This window comes from Bombina bombina, chromosome 1, assembly GCF_027579735.1.
Source record: "Bombina bombina isolate aBomBom1 chromosome 1, aBomBom1.pri, whole genome shotgun sequence".
NCBI lineage: Eukaryota > Metazoa > Chordata > Amphibia > Anura > Bombinatoridae > Bombina > Bombina bombina.
This window is the reverse complement of record NC_069499.1, coordinates 339112587-339139730: the sequence shown is the minus strand read 5'-3', so window position 1 is coordinate 339139730 and position 27144 is coordinate 339112587. Positions and strand designations below refer to the sequence as shown.

At 37.4% G+C, this 27144-nt stretch overlaps 1 protein-coding gene across 1 annotated transcript in view; it reads right to left on the bottom strand.

Moving 5' to 3' along the window:
* CATIP (ciliogenesis associated TTC17 interacting protein) overlaps positions 1–27144 on the bottom strand; it is a 104303-nt gene that overhangs the window by 67831 nt on the left and 9328 nt on the right. Inside the window, exons 6-7 of the mRNA XM_053689806.1 lie at positions 20342–20506; positions 5465–5586 (exon numbers count right to left, since the gene is read on the bottom strand). Coding sequence (XP_053545781.1) covers positions 5465–5586; positions 20342–20506 — 287 coding nt within the window. The remainder of the gene's footprint in view (positions 1–5464; positions 5587–20341; positions 20507–27144) is intronic.

The window sequence follows — 27144 nt, the reverse complement described above, 5'->3', positions numbered from 1 at the left end:
TGACAGTTTACCTAGCACATTACAGAGTAATGATTTAAGATCACTTCTTTATAATTATGAACTGTATCTCAAAAGACATTTTGAAATAATAAAACAGTTTTAAGTGCTTGTTATCACAAAGTTTACAGAACAGGTTTATAAATAAAAATATTACAATAACATGTTAATAACAACAACAATAAATAACAGCTGAAGCAGCTAGGGCTGGAAAGCTACAATTTAAAGGAGGGGATTACTGGATGCAATTGGGTTGTAGGGTGCCTATATAACTCATCAATCTAACATTTGTACTTAATACAAAGTAATATAATTTAATTATGAAAATAATATTGAGGAAGGGGTATCCCAGTAATCCCCTTTGTGAAAAATGGGGCATTTGCATTCTACTGACTCAACAGAAAATAGGGCTGGTCTTCATATTTTTCCAGGGCTGCTTTTTATTCCCAGTCCAGCCCTGGCTAAGGTTGTTCCTCAGAGTACAGTATGTTTTGAGCATAACTGTGCAAGAGGAGAACTAGTAGTATAACAGGCAATCTAGCAATTAGAATATTTTTTCAAAAGTTAGTGGAAAGTTCTTATTAAGGAACAGAAGCATCTCTGCATGTTCAGCTATAAGTCTGCTTCTGCTAACAACAAGGACGTTTGATGCTAAGCTGAACAGTCTTTCACTTTTCACACTACTGCATGGGTTAGAAAGATATTTTTGGGCCATTAAATCTCAGTTTATTAACTGCCCACTACTTCAGGGGTTTGTCTGAATGGCTGCTCTGATGTACAATAATACAAATAATAGCAATTTGTATTGGCAGAACAATTTTAGTTAAGTCTCCACTCCAGCTTAAAATGAAATGGGAACATGCAGTTTGAAAAATGCCACAAGATGGCGTATGGGTAGGAATTGGAGGTATCGGTTTAAGTATCGGTGCATTTGCACGAGTACAAGTACTCATGCAAATACTTGGTATCGGTACAACCCTATCCAGAGGTATATAATTTATATTTATAGTTTATATGTCATAGATATGAGATATTAACTTACTTGTATCAAACACCATGGATGAGATTGACTAAATTGAGAAAGGAGAGATGCAAGGTCCTAATGCAAGCTTAGATAAATGTGGCTTTGTTTTTTAAAAAATGTTATCTGTACAATTTTTAACAACTGAAGTTTATTATATAGACTTGTAGACAAAATGTTTGAGGTGTCTATAATTTTGCAAGTCTTATGCTATCAGTGCAGTCTCCCCTTTGGACCTACAAGATCAATAATGCTAAATTTCTCTGTGATCATACACTCATTTGTAGTTAGGCTCAGATACATTCTGCTGAGTCTGTTTGGTCACACAATGACTTTTGCATGGCTGAGACAGTTGTACTGAGATACGAGGGGTAACTTGGAACCATATTGGTCATTAGTAGTAATCACACAGCATGTTTATTGCTAGGAGACTCTGGCAAATGTGCCCCTACAACAGGGCTGCCCACACTTTTTTGTGTTGGGATCTACTTTTTAAATGACCAGCTCAAAGAGATCTACCCACAAAAAATGGGCCAGCTCCTAAGCTTTGATTCCTGCTTTTCAAATAAAGATACCAAGAGAATGAAGAAAATTTGATAATAGGAGTAAATTAGAAGAAATAAAAATGTGTGTTTCATATCCCTTTAAGGTTGCATGATTTAGCAACACATGAATGTGCAAAAGCATAAAGATACAACAGAATAATCCTGATGACAAAAGTAGCACTGACTTTAATTCGGGTTAACAGCAGCAGCCCCTTGTGCCATGTTACAAAACACTGCATTCAAATTACTGCCACTGACCCCCTTTACTTTGCACCGCAGGCTTGGCCTGATATGACCCAGTGAGGCTTACACAAATAAATTTCAATAGCGCGCCATGCAGACCATTACTTACGGGGTCAACACGTTCATTTGCTAGACATCAAACAGACTTGTTCCTTTAGCATAGCACAGCAGCCTCCGCCTTTACTGTTTCTATCTATTGAAGCTTACCCTCTTAACTATACTATTCCGCCACATCCATTGGTAGAGTACGCACTCAACCATGCTTTTGATAGGAAAATTGTGATGTTGTTCAAAAATCATCTACATTGATTGGTTGAAATTGATGTCCCTCAAGATCCAATCCAGCAGCACTTTTCGTGTCCGATCATCAGATGTTTAATGACCTGCCCCTTCAGACACTGCGGTAGATAAACCGGTATCCCTAGCAACCATACTCTACTCATGCCTCAGTGTTGAGATCGCATAACTTGACCACGTAATTTTGATCACATCGGCCGCAATCTACCAGCAGCGCCTTCGGGATCTACTGGTAGATCCCAATCTACCTAACGGGCACCCCTGCCCTACAAAGTAGGAAAACCGCTACAGAAGAACTAGGTTTTGATGAGTTGTTAAATTGTGTGGATTGTACTAGACTGTGAAGGCCAGTGTAGCTACATACTTTGAGACATGTTTAAAGGTTACCTGTACAATTTCAATTAGACGTGTGGTAACTAAGGAAAGTTCAGTCTATATGGCTGGCCTAGGGGTAAGCAACATTGGCTCTCCAGATGTTTTAGAACTACTATACAAAACAAATCAAAGGGTTTATGGATAACTCTCATAACTGCCTACAGTAAGGGGCCTCTGTTTATGTATATGTATGTAGCATTGATCTGTGGGATCTGGAGAATATGCTCATTCATGAGATGAATAAAGGATATGGTATCCAGTACACTAAATTTGTAGCATTGATTATACATTTATATCGTTATGCTCTTTCCTAGTCCACCTAAATAAGAGCAGAGGAGGTTCTGAGTAACGCTGGAACCTGCTTACACATAAAAGCAAGCGTCATGATGACGCTTCTACCTGCAAGAATCTCCAAGCCACGAGTGGGAGGAGTGAACCGCGCATTAGAACGCATTGGTTTTGGCAGTTATCGTAAGTGGGTTTCCCCCACTGTCCCCTTTTGGGCTTGGTTTGAAGTGCACAGAGCGGTGGTACTTACAGAAGACCTTAGATTTCCAGGTAGAGACTGGATGAGTCTAGGGTACATCTAGACTGTGGTCTCCCCGTGCAACACACTGTGCCAATCATTCCTCTGAAGCTCTGGTCTGTATTGTGCCTTATTCTATTTTGCCATTTGTGGGATTTACAACTGCTGTGACTAGTCGGCCCTGCTATGCATGCCACATTACTTTCCATACTGTGTGGACAAATAGTCAGAGGGCCACTCAAGTTTTTTTTTTAGGAGTTTTTAACTGTTATGTAATATTTTGTATTAATTAAACTTTGGTGCTTTTTGTTTTCCTTCATAAGATGGTGAGAGCCCAGGAGTCATTACATGGGATCCAATACCCAAGCTGTGAAGTCTATGAGACCACCAAGAAATAGGGAAGGGAAAACAGTTAATTCAGGGAGAGATACTAAACAGACACTGCGGCCCGCATAACTTTCCTACCAAAAGCAGCCTAAGAAGAGACAAACATGTCCAAATGGTAGCATTAGTCAAATGTATATAAAGATGACCAAGTAGCTGCCTTGCAAATCTGTTCAAAGGAAGTTTAATTTCTAAAAGCCCAAGAGGTAGTGAATGCCCTGATAGAATGAGCAGTAATTCATTCAGGGGGAGACTTCCCCGCTACATGGTATGCCATGTGAATCAAAGCTTTAAGCCACAATTTTTTTCTTTCAGAAGAAAAAAACCTTATGAAGGAAAGAGTAGTTTGCTTTTTGCTTTATACAGATGGAAAAAAATCAGGAAACAAGAAGGTAGATCAGAAAGGAACTAGCTAAGAGAAAAAAAACATTTTAACACAACCCTCAAAACCAAGTTATGGTTCCACAAAGGGGAAGCCAGCCTGATAACCAGTCTTATCCTGACCAAAGCTTAAATGCCAGGAACTCTTGAAAACTTCTTGTGTTACAAGGCTGAAAGGACAAACATTTGGTCATTAAGAGATCTGGCTGATAAACCCTTATCCAGAGTTCCAGACCATCCTGCAAAAATTTAAGAATTTGAGATATTCTAAGAGTTTGAACCGTACTTCTTAGACTCAAATCAGAAAAACTTTCCAAAGTTTCTGATAAATACGTCTTTTAAACAGGCTTTCTGGCCTAAATTAAAGTGTCTAACACTTGATCTAAAAAACTTCTCTGAAACAAAAACAGGGGTTCAATCAACATGCTGTCAAAATGAGAGATTTGATGTTTTGATGGAAAAAGGGACCTTGAGAGAAAAGGTCCTACCTGAGAGGAAGAGGCCAAGGCTTGCTGGAGGACATTTGTATAAGATCTGCGTACCAAGCCCTGCAACCCCAGGCCAGAACAATTAGAATCACTGAGGCCCTTTCTGTTTATTCTATTATTTTGGATTGTAAAACAAAAGGAGGAAAACGTAAATCAGATTGAATGGCCAGGGAACCACTAGTTTATCTATTAGAGTTGCTTGTGGATCTCTATATCTCGCACAATACTGTGGTAGTTTGTAATTCAATCAGGAGGCCATAAGGTCTATGTCTGGCCTGCCCCTATAATTCACAAGCTGTTGAATACCTTCTGATTCAAGGACCATTCACTAGGGTAAAGGTACTGACGACTAAGGAAGTCTGCTTCCAAATTGTTCACATCCGGAAAGTGAATTGCAGAACTACCTCTTCCGGCACTTTGTTTACTGACTTAGTGATCAATGTTAATGACTGCGGTGTCAATGTCTGACTTAAATCTAAGAAAAGACTGTTTTTGTAACAGGGGCCAACTCTGGAGAGCTCTGAAGATTGCAAAAGTTTCAAGATGTTGAATTGTAACCTTCCAGCTTTTTCCAGGAGCCCCAAACTGTGCCCCAACCCAGCAGGGTGGCGTGCATGGTAATTACTACCTAATTCAGAAGGAAAAAAATGAGCTCCCTAAATCAATGATTGGTGAATATGTCACTAAGTTAGAGAATGTCTCAGATGAGCCTAATCATGCAAATGGTTGTTATTGTTCTTTGAATGCAGGCATGACAGCTATCAGTTGTGACATTGCAAAATTAATGAATGTTTTATTTAAGGAGGCAGGCACATAGAACTATTCAGGGGGTAAACCTGGTGAATAACATATCCCTTAGTACTCTGCTACAAATGTAATGCTGCATGACCCTGTCTAGCAATGGACATATAGGTTACAAATTGGAGTAGGGGAACACACCAACACTTCTTTACATAGCAAACACATGTGAGAAAGGGTTAAATAGTCAGTAGACTGCCCTTCTAAGGGATCAGCGATATGTCCTAAGATTTTACCTTCAACAGTAAGTAGACAAGTATCTAAAATTAGATAGCAGCACAGAAATATGGTATAAGAGGAACAGAAAGGGTCAACAGATGATAGAGAAAGACAAAAATTACTACTCTGTCTTAGTTTATACTAAGAGGTATACTGCAAAGTAAGACAAACATAAAAGATTTAACCTTACCCGTCATTCAAGAAGTAACACTGCCATGCGGTGAGAATGTCTTCAGACTGAATTGTTCTTTCTATGCCATAAACTTCTGTAACTTCTTTTCCAATAACTTGCGTACACATTCCCAGCTCTCTCTAGTATACACAGATCAGGGGATGGATGCATATTAAGGAAAGACAAATCTTGAATAGCTACAGGTTTTTTTTTTTTGGCTTTATAAATTCAGTACAGTTGTTTAATTTGAATCACCTAAACCTCATGGGTCCAAGCTACCATGCTGGAATCTATTTGTGAAGAAAATAATGCTGCCAAAAACGACTGTAATATTAGTACAGGGCAATAAAACTATGTGCATAAGTAATAAAGAGGCTCAAAATAAATGGGTGCTTTATCAGTGTGTTTATTAACAGCATTATTCAATACATTCTTAACTGGTAACCATAAGCTACAGATGAACTGAACTAAAAACAGTTTTAGCTGTTTCTTTTTATTGTAAAGTGGGTCACAGTTACCTCAAGCATTACAATCAGAGCACAGAATCATAAAGGCATCTTGATAAATTTGCTGGTGTTAAAGGGACAGTCAAGTCAAACTCAAACTTTCATGATTCAGATAGGGCATGCAATTTTAAACAACTTTCCCATTTACTTTAAACATCAAATTTGCTTTGTTCCTCTTTGTATTCTTTGTTGAAAGATAAACCTAGGTATGCTCATATGCAAATTTTTAAACCCTTTAAGGCCGCCTCTTATCTTAGTGCAGTTTGACAGTTTTTTACAGCACTAGTTCATGTGTGTCATATAGATAAAATTGTGCTCACTCCCGTGGAGTTATAAATTATTTATGAGTCAGCACTGATTGGCTAAAATGCAAGTTTGCCAAAAGAACTGAGATAAGGGGGCAGTCTACAGAGGCTTAGATACAAGATAATCACATAGGTAAAATGTGTATTAATATAACAGTGTTGCTTATTTAAAACTGGGGAATGTGTAAAAAAAATTATCTATCTTTTTAAACAATAAAATCCCTTTAAGAAGAGCTGCTTCTTCAGATGGTACATTAAATAAAAAGCCGTCTCATTTAATTACACCACTTTGATAAAAAATTAAACTACAACATAGCATAGAAACTGTTTTTTCCCCACATATATTTCTCATTTTTTAAAGCTTTGTGGCTGATGTCAGGCTTTACAGGTAGCTAAAGCTTAGTGGCATCATGAAATTATAGCAACAGAATAAGATGCTGTTGCAAACAGTATTTATGACACCCAAAGAACGATATTGCTGCAGTTATGTGCTTGCTGACACTGTCTGACTGCAGGTCACTTAACTGACACTATGATTCTTACTGCCTTGAAGTCGAGATTGTTTCATTACCAGGTTGCAAGTGTTCACCGGTCCTCTTGCAAATAATTATAACATGATGAAGATTTTGCCACATTTTTAAGCCAAATATTGCTTTATTCTTATTTTAAAGAACATTTAAAATAACACAGATAGTAACTGTATCTTTTCTGTTTGTTTATACAGGCTTACCTCGTTTTACTGCGCTTTTTTAAAAATTGAAGGTTTGGGGCAACCCAGAGTCGAGCAAATCTATCGACAACATTTTTCGAACATATATACACATATAAGCACATTTTATATAATATAAACGTATAATTAATGAAAAAATTAAATAAAATGTATGCTTACATGATAAATTATTTTCTTTCGGAATGATGATGGTCCACAGTCCTTCATAAAATATGGGATATAATTCCCACCACTAGGAGGTCAAGAACCCATACAAGAGCTTTAAAACCCTCCCATCTCTCTCTAAGTTTTACGTATAGCAGAGAAGAGAATATGAAAGAAAGGTAGGAAAGGCAAAGCATGGTCTATAGAGGTGTCATTAAAACTGTCACCCAAAAATTGAAACAGGCGGGGCCTGTGGACCATCATTCTGAAAGAAAAAAATTAATCAGGAAAGCATACATTTTATTTTCTTTCTTAAAATGATGATGGTCCATAGCCCTCCATAACATATGGGATTAATCCCAAAGCCAATGGTCTATGTTACGGAAAGGGTGGGAAAAAATGTCTGGCAGTTCTTATTTAGCTGACTCTGCGGCCTGAAGGACTTTCCTGCAAAAAGCTGCTTGCGAAAAAACTCTGAAAAGAAAGTATGCTGATAAGGAATGTTGCAGCTTTGCAAATCTGCTTCAAAGATGCATTATCTTTCAAAAACCTACAATGTTGCAATAGGTCTTGAAGAAAATCAGATTATGTAATTTCCGCTACCTAGAGTTAGCAGGATCTGATGAAGGAACAACCATCCCTTGATTGGTATTTTCCTTAGGAAGAAAATCATATTTAGTACAAAGTATAGCCTTCACCTTGTGAATAGTGAGAAATGTATAATCACAAGACAAGGCTAACGATTTAGAAACTCTTTATGCTAAAGAGATTGCTAATAGAGTACTTTCCCAGATAATAGTCAATATCAATGGAATGCAATGGTGCAAGAGAAGAACCTTGTAATATAGAGAAAAGTAAGTTCAGATTCCAGGATGGAGAAATAGGTTCCATCAGTAGCCTAATTCTAATTAAAGTTAGAAAGAATGTCCCTAAAACCCCTAGGGAAAAAAGGGGGGGGGGGATTTATGTGGATTATCTCCACTAACCAACCCAATATAGACCTTGGGTATAAGGGTAGGCAGTGCCTTATGCTCGTGTGTAACACGTTTATTAAGAAAAAAAAGGGACAGAAAAAGGGGGCATAATATGGCACACTCATGGGAAGATAATCATAGCAGTAGGTAGATGTGTGGAGTGTAGTGATTTAAAACTTAACTTTTATATAAATATGGTGTAAAAGGAAAGTGGAATATTCCACTACTAAAATTTAAACAAAATAAAACTGTGTCAAGGTAAAAATTGACACACAAACTACTCACAGAACTCGGTGCAGTGATCAATCTGTACTGATTACAAATCCCCCTAGCCAAGCATATCATTCCAGGGGGTCTAAGAGTAAGACTCTTCCCATCCTTTAGCTTCCACATTGACAGTTATAGAGACAAATGGGAACAAGCTTTAATTACATGCTCTGAAGTACTTGTTGCCATACTGTCTGATTATGAGACAGAGATCGTGGAGGAATTAGGAAAAGAAATCTCTGAAATGACAACCAAACTTTCAAAATTTGAAACCTTAGATAATTTTAAACCGCTAATAAAAGCTTAAGGGAAGAAATGGATACTAAGGAAAGAGATATTATTAAAACTAAATGTGAGAAGCTAAGTAGAGACATAAAAGACTTCGAGAAAGGCCGGATTTTTACATGGGACGAACAAAACCCCAGACGTAGAAGAAATTACCTACCCTCTAAGAATGATAGAGATGACGTATCCACATCAGAATACGAATACTCAGCTGCTGAGGATGGAGAGGAAGGGTCATCTAATAGAACATTACTAGTCCCAAATGCCAATGAAAGATCAGCTATACTCTCTAGGACAGAGTCAAAAAACGAGGCAGGTACCAAACCAAAAACAAAAGAAAAAGGAGGGGAGGGAAGGTCAGATTGCAACCTAAGGAACAGGTCGAGGTGGGGGTATGGGAATGACAGGAACAAGGAAGGCTGGTCAACGGGACAGAGGTGGTAAATACCACAAACCTACAAATTATTAATCTATCAAACAAAAAGCTATCCCCTGATCATCTTAGTGTACTGAGAAAAGGTCTCTCTTTCTCACCAACCAACAATATAGACTACTTTGAAATTATCAAGAATGTACATCTTTTCACTAGGAAAATTGCCTTAAATAAAATGTATGTGAAACATGAGGATATTAATCTTGATGCACAGGCAATTATGGACCTTGTATCCCTGTTAGAGGAGAACAAGAATACAAATATTGATACCAACGACTGGCAAAAGAAACTAGTGAAAAAAATCAATGTATATGTCCCAAGTATCTCAATTTCCAAAGATTGATACTTATCAGAAAGTAGTAAGCAGAGACATTCTCAAGCTCCGAGACCGCAAAATTAATAACATAAGTGAACAAGAATCAAAAGCACTAAGAGATATACAAAAGTGGGAAGATGTGGCGGTCAAAGCCTCCGATAAAGGAGGAAATTTAGTCATCTGGCCCACAGACATGTATCTAATTGAAGCCATGAAACAATTAGGGGATAAGAATTGCTACAAACCCCTATGGGGCAACCTCACCCAAGACTTTTTAGCAAGTTATAACACTTTAATTGAGGGAGCTAAAAAGGATAAACTACTTAATACTCAAGAGTATAAATTACTCAGTGTTATGAACCCTTAAGTAGCAACATTCTATTTACTACCTAAAGTGAATAAAAATATAAAATTACCACCAGGCAGACCGATTGTCTCTGGGATTGGGAGCCTATGCGAAGAGGCATCCAGATACATTGATCTTAGACTACGAGACACAGTACTCTCACTACCCTCCTATACTAGAGACACCATATTCTCAATAAAATTGAAGGCATGGTTCTTGACTGTGATACTTTGCTTGCTACATGTGATGTTGAATCACTCTACACCTTCATAGAGCATAAATGGGGGTGTCATGCAGTCCGATATTTCTTGGAAATGGAGACATCTGTTAACAGGCCTAAAAATGAGTCTATATTTAAATTATTACAGTTTATTTTAAGCCATAACTATTTTGTCTTCAATGACAAATTCTTTCTCCAAACACGCAGCACAGCCATGGGCACAGCATGTGCCCCCACATACGCCAACATATACCTCGGTTGGTGGGAGCGCGAATATGTGTTCGGAGAAAAGATGGAACAGTACACAGATAACGTCCTATTATGGCTTAGATATATCAACAATATATTCATACTATGGAGAGGTGAAGAATCGCTTTTCAAACAATTCATAAACTAATTGAAGTGTAATGATCTTAATCTTAGACAGATGTATGAGATCAGCCATACAAAAGTGATCTTCCTGGATTTAACAATCTCCAGAGATCTGTTTGGGCAAATTCAATCTAGCCTATATAGAAAAGAGACAGCCACAAATTCAATACTGTCCTTCGAGAGTGCACACCACCCATCAACAAAGAGAGCCATCCCTTATGGAGAATTTCTAAGGATACGTTGAAACTGCTCAAATATCGAGTCATTCAAAAGTGAATCACAAGAATTGAAAACGAGATTAAAAAACAGGGGCTATCCTAACAGCATTCTCAAAAAGGCCTACCATAGGGCACTCCACATGGACAGGAATGACTTAATATTCCCTAAACAAAAGCAAGCTAAGGATACGAGGGTTATATTTATATGTACTTACAATGTAGCCCACAAGGAAATTAGCACAATACTGAACAAACACGCCCACATACTACAAACTGATGAAGACCTGGCAAAGATTGTGGGCCAAAAGGTAGCGATTAGTTGGAGGAGAGCTCCGACCATCAGGGATAAAATTATGAGGAGTCACTTTATAAAGAAAACAAATCACAGAAAAGATGGCCTAACAGGCACATATCCATGTGGCACTTGTAAATTTTGTATTTACATGACAAATGTCAAGGAGATATCCATTTTTCCTGAGGGAACGAAGAAAATCAATGGATTTTTTAACTGCAGAACCAGTAATATAATCTATTGCTTAGAATGTAGCTGCAAGAAAAAGTACATTGGAATGTCCACCAGAGAATTTAGGAAGAGACTAGGCGAACATTTGGGGAACATAAGGAATGCCAAAAACGACCTGGAAAAAGGCAAAAAATTAACGTCAGTTGTGAAACACTTCCTTGACCATCATAACAGTAACAACATGGCAACATGGAAAACATTTTACTCAAAGCAGAATCCAGATTGATCTTCTGGCTACAGAGTATGGCCCCCCAAGGACTGAATGAAATTATCACATATAGTGCATTCCTCCAGTAATTAGTATAAAATGAGGGGGTACATATTAATCTATTTGCTCTCTTTATTCTGATATGATCCTATAATAGTGATACATAATGACTCAGTTTTATCCTGTAAAGGGTTGCAATAAAATTACTTTCTCCAGCTAGTACAAGATGAGGTTAAGATCCGGAATTATTTACACACTATACTATTATAGAAATTATATGATTGATTTTAATATGGACAGTCACCCCTTTACTTGTTTCTGACATTCTATATAACTAAAGCAGAGGATGACACTATTTAGATGTCACTATCTAGGAGCATGTATATTGATCTGTAAACCATACCCTTCAATAGTCTTACTACTGCTTAGATAGGAGTGAATGATCAAGTAGTATTAATAACCACTGCATAACTCACATCGCTTTCAGTGACACAGCGTCAGTGTGGACTATATACTCATCCTCAAAACCATGCATGACTATTAAGGGTATTTTCGATCCACTGATCATCATTGTTATACTTTGGTTTTTATTCTTACATATTTGGTGTGGACTGACCTTTATCGTAACATATCTTGTTTCTATTTGTGTAGTCAAAAGGGTGTTATTTTGGAGTAAGAGCGGTTTTTCACTGATATAACTAGTATGCCCAATGCAAACATGATATCTGTACTGAGTATTTGATTAACTCACTTCGATCTGACACTTGCTTGTCTCTATCCTTTTGACAGCACTCATAGGTATACGCTGTAAGTATGGAAAGCCAATCCATTGGACTATGGGGATACACACCCCCCGCCCCTCTTTTTCTAACTGGCTGATATAACAATGACGATAATCTGTCACCCAGAAAGACACTATAAACTGTTATAACAATGCCGATTGGCTGGCGTGAACAAGCTCAAATGTAAACGGCCACAGGATTGGCCAATGATCCTTTTAAATACCTTGTGTGGCGGTAGATCCGGGCGCCTCTGAGCAGTTGCGAAACGCGCATCAGGCGTTCGCACTGCTCCTCTCTGCCAGATCTCATCCTCTAGCTTAATTGTTGGCCTTTAAGGCATTTATTCGACTACAGACTTCGCTCATGATTGGGGTTAAGTTTTAGCTTAAAATGTTGGCCACCTTGGCAATTGTTCTGTCATAGGGTTAAGATATTTTACCTATGCGGTACTTATTACGGTACCTAATATATTTTTTAAGCTAATCAGTTCTACCTGCTAGTCTTTAAACACTGTTACCTGTTATATTTTGGATATCTGACCTACATGTTATATTAAAGGGAAAAGTAGCTGTTTAGGCTAAACCTATTACTAACAAAGTAGGGTAATTGTCAGATTATCGTGACATACACCTTATATTGCGATCTTTAGGAACCACATTATTGTGTAGGACGCACTACGTGGTATCCTTCTCTCCACAATTTAATATTATTTACCTAGCTTGATATATATAGATATTATTACTAAGTCTGTAGATCGATAGCACAAACAGTATTCTGCTAGGGGGATTTGTAATCGGTACAGATTGATCACTGCACAGAGTTCTGAGAGGAGTTTGCAACTTGAAACGGTTTTATTTTGTTTAAATTTTAGTAGTGGAATATTCCACTTTCCTTTTATACCATATTCATATAAAAGTTAAGTTTAAAATCACTCCACTCCACACATCTACATACTGCTATGATTATCTCCCCATAAGTGTGCCATATTATGCCCCCTTTCTCTGTCCTTTTCTAATTAACGCCTGAACAAAAGTCTGAACCTCAGGAAGTTTAGCCAACTTCCTATGAAAAAAGATAAAGCAGAAAATAGTGGACAAACTCTTGCCAAGGGCATCCTGGAAAAACTGAAGGATTCAAGGAATTTTAAAGGATACCAATGAAACCCTCTGAAAGAACACCACTTTAAGTTCCAGTCAGTATATTTTTAAAAAAATAATATTTGTTCATGCACATGAAACTAGCTGCTAATTGAAGTTGTTTTTTTTTTTAGTTTAAAATTTTTTATTAAATTTTTAAACAGTATTACAGAATACAAATAAGAAATACAGAAAAATACTCTGAATATATGGGTTACAGGCATTTTACTAAATATAATTAGTATGATAATATGACTATACCTTAGGAAGAAATGAGTCAGTGAAGAGATGTAACGGGGGGGAGGGGGTCAGGTATTTGAGCTGATTTGCTTTATACATGTATTACGGGCTATCCTATTTTCTGTTCCCATATAAATATGATGTCTAAGATAAAGTCTGATTTACCCTAAAAGCTATAGCGGAGTTTTTCCAAGGAGAGAACATGGTCTACTTCCGGCAGTCACATTTGTGGAGTAGGTATTGTTTTTTCCCCAAAAAACTGGGTATTAGTAGTTTGGCACAGTTCATTATACATTGGAACAGTTTTCTGCAGTATAGACATGAGATCTTTGGGACGTTGTTGATCTAATTGAAGTTGTTTTATCCACAAGTTAGTGAGTGGTGTCAGCCCTTTTATTTTGATACCTGTTCTTTTCTCTTTTTTTTTTTTTTATTATACTAATTTTCTAGGTAACATTGCTATGTGATCTACTATATTGCGGGGTCTATAAATATACCTGCTAACAGTATGTCAAACAGCATATAAACTTGGGTAACATCTTAAGTACTGCATTTAGGGTTTGATGGCTGCAGCCAGGGCAGTGGACCCTCTTTCCTTTGTTGATGTCACCCCAATTTACTGCAATTTCATCTTGCTCCGCTCCTTATTTACCTACTCAATTCCTTCTTTAGTACCCCATGAGCTGTTGTAGGGTCACACAATTTTTATGTTCCCCAGCCTCTTTTAAACAATAAAATTATACAAACCTTTTTGAGCATTAGTGGCAGCCAATCACACACACACACATATATATATATATATATATATATATATCTCTATATCATATCCTACACACCGATCTAAGATAACTACGTATACATATGTCCCAAGTGGCTGTAGCCCCGCTCCCGGTTTGCATTCTGCATATAAGTACCCTGAATTTTTTTCAGTTCACATGTGGTCCCACTAGCATGATATTATAATGTATTCTTCCTAGCTTACTATTCTAATGCATTCTTTGCTACTTTCATTTTAAGGAGTGCTATATATAAGAATATTTTTTACATACTATGGTTTAGCTCAATTGTTCCTTTAATATTATATTTCCCTCTAAAATATTTATATAAAATGTTAGGCCCAAGAGCGGCCTTGAATGTTTGTTGAGGGATATCCATCTCATAAAAAAAAAATAGTATCTAGACTGAGAGAAATGTCCTCTTCTATCTCTATATGTAAAATCATACTTGTTTTGTTTGTTTTATTTTTTATATTTTTGCCATATCTGTGCCATATTTTTGCCATATCTGTGTTGCTTGGGTTCATATATATTATGTACACCAGATGTAATTTGTTCTCATTTGTTTTCACTTGCTTTGTACAAACTAGTAAACCTCAATAAAAATTATATATATATATATATATATAAAAAAAAAAGAGACACACCCTCTGAACCTTAATAATGCAAACTTCCGAGAGGAGGATTGAGTCTATTATGACTCCTGTAAATGCTACCATCATAGCATGAAAGACAGAAGAGAGTATTAGCTATCTTTTAAATAACTTGCACTAGATATTAGCCAGATAAGGAGCAACTGAAATGTCCCGATTCTGATCACCGGCAAGATTGTATCCCACAGAGAGTGGCAAACTAGCTGAGTATTGCAGATATACAAACCTCAGTAAAGGAAAATAATGCTTAATATGTTTAGGAATATGTGTCCAGGACAGGACTGCAAATCCCTTTGGATAATAAACAGTTACTAGGATTAAGTATGCCTATATCCTTCACTCCTTTTGTAAATGTTGCAGCTCTTAAAGATCACAGACAACATTTAGATAGAACCGCTGGTCAATCAGGGGGACTCTGCTTCAAAGATAACAAAACACTTGATCTCTTTTTCAGTCCGGATATCCATTCTATTTTCAGGGTAGAACCGGAAATGTAGAAACGTATACAAAGTTTAAAAAAATCTGTAAATGACATAAGCATCAGATGTAGTATACATGTACATACTTAAAATATCTACTCAAATATTAATAATTAATGCTCAGTGTCTGCATGATAAATGTATTTGCATACATATAAATCACTCAAACAATGGAATAAAAGAGATACCAATGGATCTTATCTCTAAAGGATCTCTACAAATAGTAAAAATATTTATCACCATTGTACGAATGCATCAGTATCTGATGAAAGAACCTTTGTGCATATAAATTACATATAGCATAGCTATAAAGATATACCATTAGATATTATCTCTAAAAGATCTCTACATATAGCGAAAATATTCATGATCAAAGTTCAGTATCTGCATGAAAGAACTTTTGTGCATATAAAGTACACATAACATAGCTATAAAAGAGATACCAATAGATGTAATCTCTAAAGGATTTCCACTGTTGTATTAAAATACAGATAAATCATGCAAACTGCAATAGGAAATAAACATGCAGAGTGCAATAAATCAAAGGTATATACCTAGAGGGGTATATACTATAGAATTGTGCACACTAATAGCATACGACATGTAATGTCTTGCATCCACAGAGACAGGAGTTCTGCCTATTTAAAAATTATTATTTAACAGAATAGTGTACAGAATCTGCATGATGCAACAGTATATAAAATGCACAAGTAGTAAGAAGTGAATACAGCGCCAACAAGAGGCCAAGGGATAAATATACTCACAGAGAGATAAAAGAAGATTATTTAATGAACCATGTTAAAAAGCATCAGTAATAAAAGACTATATATAAAAAATGTAAAAAGCACATATAAATAAAATTACAAATACAGGAATATCTTACAGAAGCGGCTCAAAGGGCCAAAGCTGATAATTACAATAAAAACAGAGGTAATAACAGGTGATCAGTGTGAGTGGTACACCAGAATAAGAGTGTATACTAATAAAACAGAATTAGCCTAAGTACAACTGTAGCAAGTGCATCAAGCAAAAAACTACTAAACAATAATACAAACAATAGTGTTCAAAATTAGTGTTACAAAAATAGAAAAATGCACTGCAGTGCAAAAAAAGGGGGGTAGCAAAATAATTGTATAGATACAATCAAATAGTGAGTGAGTGCAAATGGATATAAAAATGCTAGCTACTTAATCCAGTGAGGTTAAGATATAATTAAATAAAATACACAATATGCAATAACATAAAAAATAAAATACACAATATGCAATAACATAAAAAATAAAATATAATCCAAAAAAGTGTTCAAAAAGTTGATCAACAAATGTTAGTGAAGAACAAAAATAAGTCAATCAAAACAAAAAAATGGGTGATGAAAAGCAAGGTGAAAGTGAGGAAATTGATTCCTTCCAATGTTAGTTACTTTAACAGATCCAAATTCCTGAGTGTGGTTGCTGAAGTAGCTGATTGGATCCTAGCACCTGTCAGCTGCTCCTATGGTATCCTAAAAAGTGTCCCTGTAAAAAAAGAAATTCACAACATAGTGTATCCAATATGAGAATGAAGTAAAGATTAAAGTAATGCTTACCAATATGTCAACGCGTTTCTGTCCTCAAAAAAGGGCCTTTCTCAAGACTAGTCTTGAGAAAGGCCCTTTTTTGAGGGCAGAAACGCGTTGACATATTGGTAAGCATGACAGGTGCTAGGATCCAATCAGCTACTTCAGCAACCACACTCAGGAATTTGGATCTGTTAAAGTAACTAACATTGGAAGGAATCAATTTCCTCACTTTCACCTTGCTTTTCATCACCCATTTTTTTGTTTTGATTGACTTATTTTTGTTCTTCACTAACATTTGTTGATCAACTTTTTGAACACTTTTTTGGATTATATTTTATATTTTATGTTATTGCATATTGTGTATTTTATTTTTTATGTTATTGCATATTGTGTATTTTATTTAATTATATCTTAACCTCACTGGATTAAGTAGCTAGCATTTTTATATCCATTTGCACTCACTCACTATTTGATTGTATCTATACAATTATTTTGCTACCCCCCTTTTTTTGCACTGCAGTGCATTTTTCTATTTTTGTAACACTAATTTTGAACACTATTGTTTGTATTATTGTTTATTAGTTTTTTGCTTGATGCACTTGCTACAGTTGTACTTAGGCTAATTCTGTTTTATTAGTATACACTCTTATTCTGGTGTACCACTCACACTGATCACCTGTTATTACCTCTGTTTTTATTGTAATTATCAGCTTTGGCCCTTTGAACCGCTTCTGTAAGATATTCCTGTATTTGTAATTTTATTTATATGTGCTTTTTACATTTTTTATATATAGTCTTTTATTACTGATGCTTTTTAACATGGTTCATTAAATAATCTTCTTTTATCTCTCTGTGAGTATATTTATCCCTTGGCCTCTTGTTGGCGCTGTATTCACTTCTTCCTACTTGTGCATATTTTTTGGAGGTTGGTTAGGATCTCTGTTTGGATACAGCTTGGGGATTACCTTAGCGCTTGTACACACACCCTTTTTCAGTATATAAAATGCAGACCAAAAAAAACCCCTGCAATGATGGGAGTGCAATTCTTAATTGGCTTATAAATAAGTATTAATAGTGCAGATAGTTATAATAAATGGTAATGACACCATATGTTATTATGTTTAGTACAATATTTAATTGCACATATAATAAATTGGGTACACTGCAGATCATATAAGAATGTGTTATGGTGTACAGCTGCCTATAGTCCTTGTAAAAAAACACCTTCAGTGAGGATGTTATCAATTCTGAACCTTAGGTTATCAGCACAAGAAATATTTTGCACATTTACCTCAGACGACTGAGTTAAAACCCCAGATTTACGCTTATGCTTACTTAGTTTTGGGACATCCAATAAACAAACAGTCACTATTTTGCATATTTTATTTTTAGCTTCAGGAGTAAAAACAGCAGTTTTCCCCATGAGTGTCAAGTACAGGGAGAATTAACTCTGAACTGTAGACTGTTGTGGCTGATAAGTATGAAAAATTTAAGGTGTACAATTCTTACAGATTTGAGTGACCTGTCATACTTGAACATCTTTGTAAAATAAACATATATATTTAAATAGAGGGAAATATCAGTGGGGACAGAAATATTGTTGTTCCATGTTTGTACTTATATAACAGTTTACAATGACAACTTATATAATAAACAGTACAGAGAAAACCTGGTAGATAGCCCTCTACACTATAAAACACTCCCTCAGACACTTACACAATCTCCCAAAGTAATCAGTTTTATAGCCCCCAGAAATAATAAGATACCCATAAGTACCCCTTGGGATTGGCAGGCACTGAAAATCAGATTAAAATCTGTTTTGAAGTAGGACCCAACTGTTGTAACTGAAATCTAGTCACAGAGGCTCTGGATTGAGAGAGAAAAGCCTAGGAACACAGAGGGTGGAGCTACTGCTGGGAGTAAAGCCAGTGTCTTTGTAAAATTAAAAAACACTTTTGACTGCTTGTGAATAAAATATAATTCACTAAGCATAAAAATCCTGTCAAAATGTGTTCCCCAGCCTAACCCAGAACCTGCCCTTCTGAACCCTATCATGCACTAAGCTATTGCCGGTTCTCTTAAAAGGGCCATACACATTTTTTAAAGTGCTTAACTAATAAACCTAAAGCTGACAGAGGGTTACAAAGGGTCAGAGGCTTCCCTAATAATGTTCCCAACTGCTAGTAGAACTGTTAGGGATATGATATGGAGAAAAAATTGTGTCATGAACGGAGCAGGTTAAGTACCCTGGCTATGCTGTACCTACAAATAGCCTCTGGGCTGTGTATGTGCTGTCTAAAGTCACTTACCTAATGCAGCACCCCTCCACTGGCTTACCAGGCATGTCAATATCAATGCAGCAGTATCCAGTAGAGAGCCCATTCAGTGCAGATATTGATTACCACAGAGTATTGCAGTAGAAAATCCCTGAGTCCCTTAGTGGGAGGCTAGGGACGAGTCCCCACGATGCCTGAGGGTAGTTATGGCTGAAGTTCCGTTAGGGAAATGTTGTGCACATAACAGGGTATTCCTGTGTCCCTGTATCATTCAGCTGCTGTGTCTTTTCTTTCTTCTTTGTAAATGATACATCTCAGGGACTCTGGATTTCACATAGGATTGAGCTCCCAATTTGAGAATAGAGGTTGTTCCAGCTACTTGGATTACAACCATCTCCAACAAGGCCAAAGAAAAAACTAAGAGAGAGATTGGAGGTGGGGGGTTAAAGCTCTTGTATGGGCTCTTAACCTACTCCTAGTGGCGATAAATATATCCCATATGTTATGGAGAACTATGGACCATCATCATTTTACAAAAGAAAGAAAACGTGTTTATGGAGTACATTTTTTTATCTTTTTATGAGAAGTATATCAATTTTCTATCTTTCATATTGTTTTTACAGTGAAAGTACAAATATGATGGTTTGTGAGATTTTTCATAACAGCCATTAATGAGCTCAGTGTAAACTGTGTGCAAATTATCAATTGACTAGCCACGGCTGTAGTGCCAAAACAAAATTGCAACATAGATAACATCTGCAATGTAAATTCAACAATATTTAGCAAGGAATGCTAGTGTTAAAATAAATTATATATATATATATAAATAAGTAACAGTACCTAAAAAGTGTATTTTTAATACCACTGGTCTTTAAACATGTACATTTATTTACACCAGTACATAATATTTATTTAATATTCCTGCATGTTTTGTGTATCTTTCATATATAAATGTATATATGTGTGTATATATATATATATATATATATATATATATATATATATATACACACACACACACTGGTTATTAATACTTGTCTGTATCGAGAGAGAGAGAGAGAGAGAGAGAGAGAGAGAGAGAGAGAGAGAAAGTGCCATTTAATAGTAAGCCTTTAATAGGGATTTCATACAAGGAATAAACAACTTACGTAGGTAGAAGTAGACAAGTTTGTCTCGTCATCAAAAGTCAAAAAGACCATCTGTTGTGGAATTTTCCTTCTAGCCAGAAGTCGCATGACCAGCAAGTTAGAGGCTTCCAAGATTAACCCTGTCATCTTACTTAAGTCATGAGAAATTGTTTCCTTCTGTACTCTCTAGAGAAGGAGATTTGAAAATAAATCATAGGAAACTAATATAGCAATTCAATATATATATTTGCCAGAGGTAGAGAAGAGTGGCTAAAAAATCATATAAAAAAGTCTGAAGATAACTAATCTAATACCTTGCATGAATACTTCCCACTTGAAAATACATTTTTTTTGATAAACACAATATTTTAAATGAGTTCCCACAGACAATCTAATTTTTTAAATAAAGCTTTGGGCCTGCAACCAATTAGATGATGCATCAAATGAGTAATTTATCCTTTCACTAGCTCCACAATCAAAATCTTTTACTTGAAAATATCTGTAAACTTCTGCAAATGGTTTCTCAGAAAGGTAAATGTGCATTATTTTTTGTGGCAAAACATACAAAAAGATAGTGGAAGTGATGTGTTAAAATGAATATTTTACTTTGCTTCTGTGAAGGTCTTTTAGAATCCTTTTGAAACGGCTCTTGGAAAGCCTGCAATATGTCTGTTTCTAATAGTTTTTAGGATTCGGATAAAGATGGCACAGGTCCTGTATTCCTCTTGAGTTAGTTCTCCCAGATATCACTGAGGATAAGAAAAACTTCACTGGTGTATGTAAACATGAACCACGAAATAAAGGTGCAGTATACTCACTCTGATATATTTTAGAAGTCGGCTCCTCACGGTAGGATTCCTCTGGTCTATGTGTGCAGATAAACTGGAATATAAAAGATACTCCGATATTGATGTTGTAGCAAAATCCAGAAAAAAGTAGCAAATACTCACTTCCTTGGAACTCAAGGTCCAATGATTTCACAAAAAAACAGCAGCAGAATCGAAGTATATAAAAAGAACAAATATTTATTACAATATCTCTATGCGTTTCGGCGATTATATCGTCTTTTTTAAGAGCAGAAAAAGCTTTTATTTCTGCTCTTGAAAAAGAGAATATAATCGTCGAATCTGCTGCTGTTTTTTGTGAAATCCCCGGACCTTAAGTTCCAAGGAAGTGAATATTTGCTACTTTTTTCTGGATTTTGCTACAACATCAATATCGGAGTATCTTTTATATCTCTAGATCATCTGCACACATAGACCAGAGGAATCCTACCGTGAGCAGCCGACTTCTGATATATATCAGTGAGTATACTGCACCTTTATTTCGTGGTTCACGTTTACATACACCAGTGAAGTTTTTCTTATCCTAGTGATATCTGGGAGAACTAACTCAAGAGGAATACAGGACCTGTGCCATCTTTATCCGAATCCTACATATTTCAGCAGTCCTTTGGGACTTTTTTCCACCTAAAGGGGAGTACTGTTCTTACCCATTGTATACAGTATTTTGCAATAGCATCTGCAATAGTCTGTATTTGTTGTTTGTTCCAATAGTTTTTTGTGTCTAACTAGATTTTCTAATTAGTTTGTGCATTATCGCATAACATTTTTGCATATATGACCCTACATAACTGTGCAGGGGTTAAACACAAGTCCCCTCTTGGGAGCAGCAAGCCTTGCATCTCCCATTAGGTGATTGCTATGGTCAGGCAACTGTTTGGCTGACCAGCTGTGTCCTGCTCAGGAGATACAAAGCTTGCATCTCCCAAGCAGGGCTTTACCTTTGTGTTTCAATGTCTTTGTGGGTATTCCGAGCATAGTTATCGTGAATACACACAGAGAGAAGCGCACTCACAGAAACGAACAACCAGCTCAATACCATTGTTAGCCTGTTCTATGGCGATTTACCACCTGGGTGCAATTCTTTTTAGCCCAGTAATGCTTTTCACAGAGTAGAACTTTTCTGTAATATATCAGCCTGATCCCGCCTATTACAGTCAGTCCAGCACTAAAATAACAGGCAATTTCTCTCAGAACAAGGTACAAAGCAACCCCAGACGATTGTTCCGGCGTTCATTGGGCCTCGTCAGTGAGGTGTAGCCATATTCCTCTAAGCACACTGAGCAAGGAGTCTACATTTGGTTGCCCATTTTTCCTTTAGGGAGACTAAAAACACACAGAAAGAAGTGCACTCACAGGAACGAACAACCAGCTCAATAACATTGACCTAGATTACAAGTTTTGCTATATATTTTTTATTTTTCGTAATTTTAGTATTTGATTTTCTTGGCAATGTTAGATTATTTTTTTTCTTTTCGTAGTGTTAGGTTTTTTAATTTTTTTTTATTTTTTTTTCCGTAGTGTTAGATTATTTTAATCTTGTAATTTAGGTTTTTTAATTTGTAGTTTATTTTATTAAAATAGTAATGTTAGGTTAATTTATAGTTTAAAACTTAGTTGTTTTTTTTTAATTTCACAGCTAAGTTTTTATTTATTTTAAGATAGGTATATTGTAAATTTAATTAAAAGTTAGGGGGGGTGTTAGGTTTAGGGGTTAATAGTTTATTTTGGTTATATGCGATGTGGGGGGCCCCGCGGTTTAGGGGTTTATTTTAGTATAAGTGATGTGGGGGGCAGGCAGTTTAGGGGCTAATAGCTTTATTATAGTAGTAGCGATGTGGGGGGCTGGCGGTTTAGGGGTTAATAAGTTTATTTAGTTGTTAGCGATGTGGGGGTGGTGGTTTAGGGGTTAATCACTTTATTTAGTGTCGGCGATGTCGGTGGGTGGCGGTTTAGGGGTTAATCTATTTAGTGTCGGCGATGTCGGTGGGTGGCGGTTTAGGGGTTAATCACTTTATTTAGTGTCAGCGATGTTGGGGGAAGGCAGGTTAGGGGTATTTAGACTAGGGGTTAATGTTAGGGTGTTAGGTTTTAATGTAACTTTCTTTTCCCCATAGACATCAATGGGGATTGTGTTACGGCAATCGCAAGTTTTTTTCTAACACTTTCTCTCCATTGATGTCTATGGGGGGAAACGTGCACAAGCACGTCAAATCAGGCCTTAGGTTTTGTGCGGTATTGAGCTTATTGCACCGTAACGCAAAACAAAAGAAGATTTTTCAGTAACTTGTAATGGCAGCACTATGGAGAGAGCGATACCGCTATTTTTTTTGCGTTATTTACGCACCACGTTTAGCGCACAACTTGTAATCTTGCCGCTTGCGATTTATCACTTGGTGCAGCTTCTTTTTAGCCCAGTAATGCTTTTCACAGAGTAGAACTTTCCTGTAATATATCAGTCTGATCCCCCCTATTATGGCCAGTCCAGTTATCTTGAATCACTAATGCAAAACATGATATGCTATATAAATTACAACTTGTAATTTTTTTACCAGACTAGTCCGCAATGCATTTTTATTAAACTTAAAAATAAATACATTTGTATCAAACTAGTCAGCAATAAACGTCTTAAACAAAGCTATATGTTTAATCCCTGCAAAGAAGTATAGGTACTATAAAATGCTTAGATTGAAATAAAGACACTACTGTGACAGTACTTAAAAACATAATTTATGCTTACCTGATAAATTTATTTCTCTTGTGGTGTATCCAGTCCACGGATCATCCATTACTTGTGGGATATTCTCTACTATATTGCTCCTCCCCTAACTGCTATATAGCTCCTCCCCTAACTGCCATATCCAGTCATTCGACCGAAACAAGCCGAGAAAGGAGAAACCATAGGGTGCAGTGGTGACTGAAGTTTAAATTAAAATTTAGACCTGCCTTAAAAAGACAGGACGGGCCGTGGACTGGATACACCACAAGAGAAATAAATTTATCAGGTAAGCATAAATTATGTTTTCTCTTGTAAGGTGTATCCAGTCCACGGATCATGAGATCCAGTTCTGGTTTGCCCCAACGATGAACCAATTGAGCAAACACCTCCGGATGGAGTTCCCACTCCCCCGGATGAAAAGTCTGACGACTTAGAAAATCCGCCTCCCAGTTCTCTACACCTTGGATATGGATTGCTGATAGGTGGCAAGAGTGAGTCTCGGCCCAGCGAATTATCTTGGAGACTTCTAACATCGCTAGGGAACTCCTGGTTCCCCCTTGATGGTTGATGTAAGCCACAGTCGTGATGTTGTCCGACTGAAATCTGATGAACCTCAGGGTTGCTAACTGAGGCCAAGCTAGAAGAGCATTGAATATTGCTCTTAACTCCAGAATATTTATTGGGAGGAATTTCTCCTCCTGAGTCCACGATCCCTGAGCCTTCAGGGAATTCCAGACTGCCCCCCAACCTAGAAGGCTGGCATCTGTTGTTACAATTGTCCAATCTGGCCTGCGAAAGGTCATACCTTTGGTCAGATGGACCCGAGATAGCCACCAGAGAAGAGAATCTCTGGTCTCTTGATCCAGATTTAGTAGAGGGGACAAATCTGTGTAATCTCCATTCCACTGACTGAGCATGCATAGTTGCAGCGGTCTGAGATGTAGGCGCGCAAATGGCACTATGTCCATCGCCGCCACCATCAAGCTGATTACTTCCATACACTGAGCCACCGAAGGGCGCGGAATAGAATGAAGAACACGGCAAGATTTTAGAAGCTTTGATAACCTGGATTCTGTCAGGTAAATCTTAATTTTTACAGAATCTATCAGAGTCCCTAGGAAGGAGACTCTTGTGAGTGGGGATAGATAACGCTTTTCCTCGTTCACCTTCCACCCATGTGACCTGAGAAATGCCAGAACTATGTCCGTATGTGACTTGGCAATCTGAAAGCTTGACGCCTGTATCAGGATGTCGTCCAGATAAGAGGCCACTGATATACCTCGCGGTCTTAGGACCGCCAGAAGCGATCCCAGAACCTTTGTAAAGATTCTTGGAGCTGTAGCTAACCCGAAGGGAAGAGCCACAAATTGGTAATGCCTGTCCAGAAAGGCAAATCTTAGGAACCGATGATGATCTTTGTGAATCGGTATGTGAAGGTAAGCATCCTTCAAATCCACTGTGGTCATGTACTGACCCTCCTGGATCATAGGTAGGATGGTCCGAATAGTTTCCATTTAGAACGATGGAACTCTGAGGAATTTGTTTAAGATCTTTAGATCCAAAATGGGTCTGAAGGTTCCCTCTTTTTTGGGAACCACAAACAGATTTGAATAAAAACCCTGTCCCTGTTCCAACTGTGGAACTGGACAGATCACTCCCATAACTAGGAGGTCTTGCACACAGTGTAAGAATGCCTCTTTCTTTATCTGGTTTACAGATAATCTCGAAAGGTGAAATCTCCCTTGAGGAGGGGAAGCTTTGAAGTCCAGAAGATATCCCTGAGATATGATCTCCAACGCCCAGGGATCCTGAACATCTCTTGCCCACGCCTGGGCGAAGAGAGAAAGTCTGCCCCCTACTAGATCCGTTACCGGATAGGGGGCCGTTCCTTCATGCTGTCTTAGAGGCAGCAGCAGGCTTTCTGGCCTGCTTGCCCTTGTTCCAGGACTGGTTAGGTTTCCAGCCGGCTTGGATTGAGCAAAAGTTCCCTCTTGTTTTGTAGCAGAGGAAGTTGATGCTGCACCTGCCTTGAAGTTTCGAAAGGCACGAAAATTAGACTGTTTGGCCTTTGATTATGACCCTTACCTCCAGAAATATCAGCAATAATTTCCTTCAAACCAGGTCCGAATAGGGTCTGCCCCTTGAAGGGAATGTTAAGTAATTTAGACTTTGAAGTCACGTCAGCTGACCAAGATTTAAGCCATAGCGCCCTACGCGCCTGGATGGCGAATCCAGAATTCTTCGCCGTTAGTTTAGTCAAATGAACAATGGCATCAGAAACAAAAGAATTAGCTACCTTAAGTGTTCTAAGCTTGTCAAATATTTCAGTCAATGGAGTAGCTGTCTGAAAAACCTCTTCCAGAGACTCAAACCAGAACGCCGCAGCAGCAGTGACAGGCGCAATGCATGCAAGGGGCTGCAGGATAAAACCTTGTTGAATAAACATTTTCTTAAGGTAACCTTCTAATTTTTTATCCACTGGATCTGAAAAAGCACAACTGTCCTCGACAGGGATAGTGGTACGCTTTGCTAAAGTAGAAACTGCTCCCTCCACCTTAGGGACCATCTGCCATAAGTCCCGTGTGGTGGCGTCTATTGGAAACATATTTCTAAAAATAGGAGGGGGGGAAAACGGCACACCGAGTCTATCCCACTCCTTATTAATAATTTCTGTAAATCTTTTAGGTATTGGAAAAACATCAGTACACACCGGCACTGCATAGTATTTATCCAGTCTACACAATTTCTCTGGCACTGCAATTGTGTCACAGTCATTCAGAGCAGCTAATACCTCCCCAAGCAATACACGGAGGTTCTCAAGCTTAAATTTAAAAGTAGAAATATCTGAATCAGGTTTCCCCGAATCAGAAATGTCACCCACAGACTGAAGCTCTCCTTCCTCAGCTTCTGCATATTGTGACTCAGTATCAGCCATGGGCCTTAAAGCATCTGCGCGCTCTGTATTACGTCTAACCCCAGAGCTATCGCGCTTTCCTCTAAATTCAGGCAGTCTGGCTAATACCGCTGACAGGGTATTATCCATGATTGCCGCCATGTTCTGCAAAGTAATCGCTATGGGCGTCCTTGATGTACTTGGCGCCATTTTAGCGTGGGTCCCTTGAGCGGGAGTCAAAGGATCCGACACGTGGGGAGAGTTAGTCGGCATAACTTCCCCCTCGTCAGAATCCTCTGGTGATAATTCTTTTAAAGATAACAGCTGATCTTTATTGTTTAAAGTGAAATCAATACATTTAGTACACATT